The 7,963-nt window shown below is 40.1% G+C and overlaps 1 protein-coding gene across 2 annotated transcripts; it reads right to left on the bottom strand.

Moving 5' to 3' along the window:
* Positions 1-4,185: 4,185 nt before the first annotated feature.
* On the bottom strand, positions 4,186-7,200 carry LOC311149781 (N-alpha-acetyltransferase 10-like). 2 transcript variants are annotated; one of them, XM_084187009.1, is made up of 8 exons: positions 7,020-7,200; positions 6,518-6,616; positions 6,259-6,317; positions 6,129-6,174; positions 5,846-5,961; positions 5,517-5,561; positions 5,154-5,238; positions 4,186-4,797 (listed from the first exon to the last, which is right to left on the bottom strand). In XM_084187009.1, the coding sequence occupies exons 1-8, from the start codon at positions 7,038-7,040 to the stop codon at positions 4,621-4,623; spliced, it is 648 nt and encodes a 215-aa protein (XP_084043135.1). In that variant the 5' UTR covers positions 7,041-7,200; the 3' UTR covers positions 4,186-4,620. The 2 variants fall into 2 exon arrangements, with proteins under 2 accessions (XP_084043135.1, XP_084043134.1); XM_084187008.1 differs by having other exon boundaries at positions 5,517-5,564; positions 7,020-7,137.
* Positions 7,201-7,963: the final 763 nt, after the last annotated feature.

Here is a 7,963-nt window from a genome sequence, read left to right on the forward strand (position 1 = left end):
TCTGTCACTTACACACACACACACACACACACACACACACACACACACACACACACACACACACACACACACACACACACACACACACACACACACACACACACACACACACACACACCGTTCTGTTGCCCCCTGACACACTCTCTGAGACATCCTGTGCCAGCTTGTGAAAGAGTAGTGGAGAGCGAAAGCTTCTAATTCAAGCCACACACACTCTTCCTCATTATCCCCCTCTTCTCCCCTCCCTCCTCATCCATCCCCTCTCCCCTATGAGTTCATGTGCAAAGTAGTAATACACATAGGCTGAGTAAGAGTAAGTGCTGCCATCTATAATTCCCGTATTAAGTCTTACCACCGATCAATTACTCTGAGTAAGTAATATACTTGATGAGAGTATTGTACTTAATTGTGTAACACATCCTAAAATGGTGGTGCCAAATCCACACACCATGTCATGACAAAACACATTCATATAATCTTACTGAACATTATTATACATGACTAGAAAGCGGTAGTTTGTTTGCTCTTATAGCTAATATTGTTTACCAGAAACAAAGGTGCAGAGTGAAGTGGCAGTGGTGTCATGCCTTTGCAAGGTTCCATATAATGTGTGAAAACAGAACTATCTGCTTGTGGTTAAGAGAAGACAAGAGTTTCACTGAATGTCTAAAATATTGCTATACGAGCAGAGAACTGTCAAACACTCTTCTCTCTCACTTCTAACTTCCTGTGTATTTACTTCCCTCCCTCCCAACTAGGGGACATTAAATAGCTGACTGTTAACCTAAAGTGGCTTCTAACTTATCTAAATTTGGTTTAAATGTTGACGCATTGCTATGTTTTTTTCCTTCCACTTTCTCAATAAGTGTATCCTTCTTTAGAGTTTCATTCTAAAACTGTAAGCTACACTAAATTAAACAACATTTTGCTTTTGTGCACAATTCCATAAATGACACTCAAAATGCTTTTTATTTCCATGAAAGAGAGTAGAGAGTCTTATACTTTTACCAGTTTTCATAGAAAATATATCTGTTGTTCAAATTTATTTCTGGGCATCCTGTGGAAGACAGCATGTTGTTGTACTTCAACACCTTGTAGAATGTGAGAGAGAAGGTGCCACAAGGCAGGCTAAATACAACAGTGTTCTGGTATGGTATCAGTCCAGTCTGTGAGGTCAATTCTTCTAATGATGATAATGATGTTGCCATGGTATCCATCAGTCTGTGTGGTCAGTTGTAATGAAGACAGGTACAGAGCTACTGGCTCAGGGGCTCATTTAGAAGGGAGCAACATTACAGAAAATTCAGATAGAAATGTGTACAACATACATTTTTGCCTGGGTCATATGCATAACCCATTAGGGCGTCCACCCACAGTGATCAGAATGACAGAAATCACATTTAGATTATGGTAATGCATATTAACAGAACATCCAACTCATCGCCCCTAAGGTCTCCCGAGTGGTCGCAGTGCTAGCTGTGCCACTAGAGATCCTGGTTCGAATCCAGGCTCTGTCGTAGCCGGCCGCGACCGGGAGACCCATGGGGCGGCGCACAATTGGCCCAGGGTAGGGGAGGGAATGGCCGGCAGGGATGTAGCTCAGCATGGTTGTGGGTTCGATTCCCATGTGGGGCCAGTATGAAATTTTTTTAAATAATAATGAATGCTCTCACTAACTGTAAGTTGCTCTGGATAAGAGCGTCAGCTAAATGTAATGAAGCAGACCATTTTCAAACCTTTGCCAAAATGCAATTTGCAGGAAAACACCATTCTAAACAGTACACCTAGGAAAACGCCATTCTAAAAAGTGCACCTGATAGCGCAGTTCCATATGTGACAGAGATGAAAATCTCTGTTAGAAATTTAGGAAGAGGGGGAATCTAAAGATGCAACAACTAGGATGGGTTGCTAATATGACTAGGACTGTGCATTTGGCTTCTGGAAAACAAAAGAAAGTTGATATGAAAACCAATAAAACAGGAGAGAAATGGCATAGCTGTGGGTCCAATAGGGAAGTAAATGGAAATACATTTGCCAAAATTATATAATTACTCCTATCTATACATAAATAAATAAAATCATTAAAAAAGCTTCACCAGAAAGCATGACTTAGCAAGAGAAATTGAGGATCATTACTTTGTGCTGTGGATTGTTTCAAATCACAAGCTTATAGGCCTATCAGTAGTGGTGCATGGGTAAAATCACCAGGAAAGCCAGAAGAAAAAGCCATATTACAACCTATGTGTTGTGATAATAGCATTGTTTGCTCAATAACCTGTTAGTTCATATGCCTTGCGACCGTGATATATAGGCCTAAGGCCGAGACAATAAGAAGACAGAGTGGCAGAATACATTCAACCACACCTTTGTTTCATCACAAAACCAGAGAGCCACCTCTGTCCGGTGAAGTCTACAAAGCATTTTGCATGTAACAAACAGTGACATGACCTAAAGCATGGTCAAGCAAGTTAATGTTTCCGACATTTTCGGACTACTAAACAACTATTGACTTAGAACCACGTACAGTTACTGCAAGTCGCAAAGAAAACAGGAGCTGCCTCCACTATTCCAGCACCATTTCAACTTCAACATGATCAAATCACCTATGCATAGTCTAATACCGTGAAAACTAAAAGATAGCAAAAACAATATAGTCCAATCAACATAAGCTAAATATGTTGTGGCTGTCCATGGTTGTGATTTCTGTCTGTCTGAGTGTGAGTGTGTGTGTGTGCAAGTAGAAAAACAAAGTTGAATCACCCGAGGCCTGCATCTAGAGAAACACCAATGCCATCCTCCTGTCTTTATTTTTTGATGAAGGTCTGCTACGGGCGGCAACAATGTCATACTCTTTTTGACTAGACAGCATCAATCAGGTTGGCTACACATACAGAGACAGAGGGGTGCTGTTTCGCTCGCTCGGATGCTTTATCAGATGAGACGCATTCAGCCTCTTGCGAATTGAAGGGAAACAGAGAGAGGAAAGATACATTATTTTATGTTTTTTTCTTGGTCATTTTTTTGGGAAAGTCTAGCTTCCCTTGCCAACCATGAATAATAATTTAAAATGTTGCGACAAGGAGAGGAGTGTGTGGTGAAGATATAGGAGTCTCTCTCCAGAATGGCTCAGCTGTCTCCCGCCAATTCTTGCACATTCATTGTTTAATTGTGTGAATTGTTTACCCTTTTATTTTATTTATTTGTACCAATTCTCCATTACATAAGTCACCAGTAGTAAGTGTACCGTTAATCCCGGTCATTTGGTTACATACAGTACATTTACATTTTAGTCATTTAGCAGACGCTCGTATCCAGAGCGACTTACAGTTAGTGAGTGCATACATTTTTCATACTGGCCCCCCTTGGGAATCAAACCCACAACCCAGGCATTGCAAACGCCAGGCTCTACCAACTGAGCTACACAGGGCCAGCTCTGTTAATGCATGTATTAATTACAGCCATTTAATGTTCTCATTCTCAGAGAGGAAACGTTGTTTGCAGAGTTCACAACCTGCTACACATGTGAGAAACAAGTTTTGGTTTATTTCATAACTACCATTTACGAGATTTGTCTATTTGTTTCATTGTCTTTTGTTTGGAGTGCTTCATGTGAGTAATGAGCATGTGTCCGTTTTTTAAAATCCTTTTCATTCAGATTTTTAACATGACAATGATTGAGAAACGAAAACATTATTGAAATGAAACTGTTCTACAAAAATGTGCATATGAAAATCATAAATTGCCGGCAGAACGGTAGAAATGGTACGATGATCAATTGTAAGCTTCCCCAAACTTGAAACTCATGTGCTACCTATGGAGTCTATAAAATAATTGCCTCCACGTTTCCATGGTCGGATTTTGCCTATAGGCTACTTTGAAGCAAGGAAAGAAATGCCTCATAATATAAAATAAATATTCAGGTTTCAAACAATTAAGTATGTTTTCAAAATGCATACTGCCTAATTTTTATTTATTTTTTTAATCGGCCAAAAGCCAGCAATTGCCGGCTAACTGAAACCCTGGTCTGAATATGACCCTAGTCTTACTACTAGTTGTAAAGTCTCACTACTCTAAGCGTTGTATTAATTCTATGTACAATAGTGCTACATAGTGGTCATTCTTAGAATTTCAACCTTGAATAGTTGCAATTTCAAATCTAGAAAAAAAGAATGCCACTACAAAAAGTATTACTTGAAACTTTTATTTTGAGCATTTTGAAGAATACTTAACAGACCTGATTAAGTCACACCCAAAAACAGAGTTTATGTTTTCAAAATGTGTTGATTTCATAGGTTAGTGGGGGGGTTGAAATCAGTAGTAGAGACAACATCAAGCCCAATACAACCTTTATGGAAACAGTTGCGAATTTGAGCTCAACATCAACTTTTCATTCCAGTTGCAAAAGCATTTATTTCAACCAAAATTCTCAGTCATATTGTGTCACTAATGTCGAGAAGAGAATTCTGGAAAAAATATATTTTACTGTGTACGCTGTAAAAGTAACAGGTGAATGGAGAAGCTGACCGACCACTGGGTATAATTTTTCCCTTTCTGTGAGATAAAAAGTGTAGTAAGTAACTTTGATGGCAAATTTAAAAATGGCTACTAAAGATGGCTGAGTCATTGTGAATCGGAGGATGAATCTTTGACGTCTGTGCTCTCTGTGGCCTCACTAACTTCACTGAGGTCTTTGTTCTCTCCTCCGCTGTCCCCCTCGCCCTCTTTCTCCTGGTCACCGGGTGTGGTCGTAGTGGTAGGTGCCTCCTGACCCAGTGCCTTCATTCCTGGCTTCCTCAACTGTGGGACCCATAGACAGAAACAACAGACACAAACGGTCAAAATTCAGCTGACAAAAAGGAAAGGTCGACCTTAACCCTCAGGTAAAGAGTGTCTTAAGACTGCGTTCCGAATCTCTACCCTTCATCCAGAAGTGTGCACTTGTTCACTCCAGTTCACGCATTTAAAAGAAAGTATGGCGGAAGGGAGTTTGCACCATACTGCTCACACCAGTCTATTCCTTTTAAATTCATGAGGGGTGAGTGTAGGATGCACCCTTCGGGAAAAGGGTAAAGAATCGGATCAAAGGAACTGTATGCAAAACACTGGGTGAGTCGAAGGTGGCTGCTGGATAAATGGAAAGAGTAGAAAATCACCTCATCAGCCATGTGGGCTAGGTCTCTCTTCATGGCATAGGCATCCTCCCCATCTGCATAATACTTGGGCTCTATTTCGCTAATCCTATGAAAGAGAAAGGAAATGATTAATATGTGAGTGATTGGGGAATAGGACCAACAACACATGATACATTGTTTGTGATTGTATCACTGCAAACAATACCTGGTTAAATAAGGGCAAAAATAAATGAATTTGAATTCGGCTGCAAAGAATATCATTAGCAAATAGGACTCCACAGTTCCTGAATAAACATCCCTTTGAATAGGAGGCTGACATGCAACATCGACATAAGCATTTGCTTTAAGAGGGTTTGTTTTCACAAGGATATAAGGAGATCTTACTGGAATTTCAGTGTGTTTGAGTACAGGTGCAAGGCCGCTCGGTTACTGCAGTAGGAGAAAATTAGATGGATGCAATTCAAGTTATTTGTGAACAGACAAATACAGATACCATTCAAAAGGACAAAACAATTCACATTAAGAATGATCTAAAACGAACAGTGTCTCTCTGTATTCAAATTATATTTTGTCTGTACTTCTAGAGAACAGAAGAGTGATTATGTATTCACAACAACTCATCTGGAAATTCTTATCTAGGAGCCATATAAAAATGACTAGAAATAGAACAATCTCATTGAAGTCCAACACAGACATCCAGCACACTGCACTACCTTTTCCGGACATGAAGTGAGACATATTTGGCGTTGAAGTTTTCAATCATAGCTCGGCTGGCTTGGTCCATCAGCTTCTGAGCTAGACCCAAACGCCTGTGAGAGCGCTTGACAGCCTGAGAGACAGAGACAATCCAAACAGTTGCTAATAATCCTTCCTGTTACTCAACAACCTGCAGATGATAGGTCACCCCCTTCTTCTGCAAGCTCCTCCATAGTCTACTGCCTCTCCCATATTGATTCAATAAAGTACTACAATGAACAGTACAGAATCAAGACTCACCAGGGATGTGATGTGACCATGGGGGACATCATCTGGATCCTCCTCCCTGCATACCACATTAAGAGTGAGGGCTTGATAGACACTGACAAACAATGGCATGAGATAAGATCTGTAGTTCAGGTATACTCACATCTTGGCCAAAACATATCCCACTATTTTGCCATTCTCATCCTCTGCGATGTAGGAGAGCTGAAAGATGAACAAAGAGGAGGTGATGTTAGAGATAGATACACTGAGTTACACAGACATCTAGTAACAACTAGGCCTACATCTAACACTTGTCATTCCTTTTGATGAGTTAGATTAAATGTGTGACTGATTGAATGCCAGAACAAACACTTGAGTCAAGTGGTGATGGAAATGTCTGCTGAAGAAGAAGCCATGATAACCTGTGGCCAGGACAGTCCATGGTAGAAGTAGTATTTCATCTGGTAGTTCTCTGGGAGACACAGCAGGTTGCAGTGCTGCATGTTCATAAGGTCCTCCGGCTGAGGAAACAGAACAAGAAATGTCATATCAATGGTCTGGACACTGACTGAAACAATGGCACTAACGTTAGTTACCTACTACACTTCAGAAAAGGGACAACAGGAAGAGATGTCATGTCTGGACTGGGGAAAGATTAAATCAAAATATCACTATTGACTATAGCAAGTTACACTTCAAGTGGCACTTCTCTTGTTTACTTTGTTGATAGTTACCATAGAAGCAATCTAGTTCCATAGTAGCTAGCTAAATAGGCTAGCAGGCTCACAGTTTGACTTGACAAGCAAACGTGGAGTTATCACAAACCCTTGGATTGTTATTATTAGCGATGGGTGGCTAGCTAGCTAGTTAGCTTAGATGGCAAGCTAGCACAGTGTTGCATGGTCGACAGTGTTGCCCACTTACCCTTGCGTTGCGAATATTCATGTTTTCTTCGACCGTCACACGTTCAGATGATGAAAAATATAAATAATGGAAGTAAAGTGTTCTAGCTATGAACTCCTAACGTTTTCTTAGATTATGTTTAAGGAGTGTTAGTTAGCTAGCTAGCTAGCTAAACCTAAGAGGAAGCATGCGCTTAACCGGAAGTGATTGAAAGGTGAGTCCCGCCTCTAGGGTCATGGCTAGGATCCAGCTTTTGTCAAATTAACGTTAAAAGTAGAAACGTTTTAAATTTTAGCTAACCCTAACCCTTTTTCTAACGTTAACCTAATTATCCTAACGTGCTACGTTAATTATTCTAACCTGCTGCGTAAATTATCCTACCCTGCTACGAAAAGTAAAGTCTGACGTTAATTTGACAAAAACAGGATTCCTTCTAGCCATGTTGGATTGGAGTAGCTACAGAGGGAATAATAATAATAATAATAATAATAATAATAATAATAATAATAATAATAATAATAATAATATTGAGGTGTGCTTGTATTTTTACTGTTACACAAAAGTGTGTACTTGAAATCTGTATTTTTGCATATCCCAACTTCCTCTGAAACACCCACAGGGAGTGGGGTCACTGCCAGGGTCGCCATTGTACAGCCCCCTGGGGCAATAGGGTTAAGTACAGCGCCCCTGGAACAATTAGGGTTAAGTGCCTTGCTTTTATTTTTATTTTTATCTTAGCTGTGTTCGAATACCCATACTAACATACTTAATGACTATATACAATAAGATAATTTTAGTATACTGTAAACGAACGGTATCCTTTCAGTTGAGCATACTAGCGCTTCGCCTGTCTACCGGAAGTTGATGCTGTTGCTATGCAACCACTTGCTAGCGTAACAAATTACTAGCTAGACATTTCACAACTTCGTTCGTAAATTCAGAGCGCGCTCTGGCGGAGGAGTAGG

This window comes from Coregonus lavaretus (genome assembly GCF_964263955.1).
Source record: "Coregonus lavaretus genome assembly, chromosome: 22".
Taxonomy (NCBI): domain Eukaryota; kingdom Metazoa; phylum Chordata; class Actinopteri; order Salmoniformes; family Salmonidae; genus Coregonus; species Coregonus lavaretus.

Coding starts and splice junctions, on each gene's coding strand:
- LOC311149781 (XM_084187008.1), bottom strand. CDS start 7,040: ATGAATATTCGCAACGCAAGG. Junction 6,318..6,517: donor ATGGACTGTCCTGGCCACAG/GTTATCATGGCT, acceptor TTCATCTTTCAG/CTCTCCTACATCGCAGAGGA. Junction 5,565..5,845: donor TCACTTCATGTCCGGAAAAG/GTAGTGCAGTGT, acceptor TTTCTCCTACTG/CAGTAACCGAGCGGCCTTGC.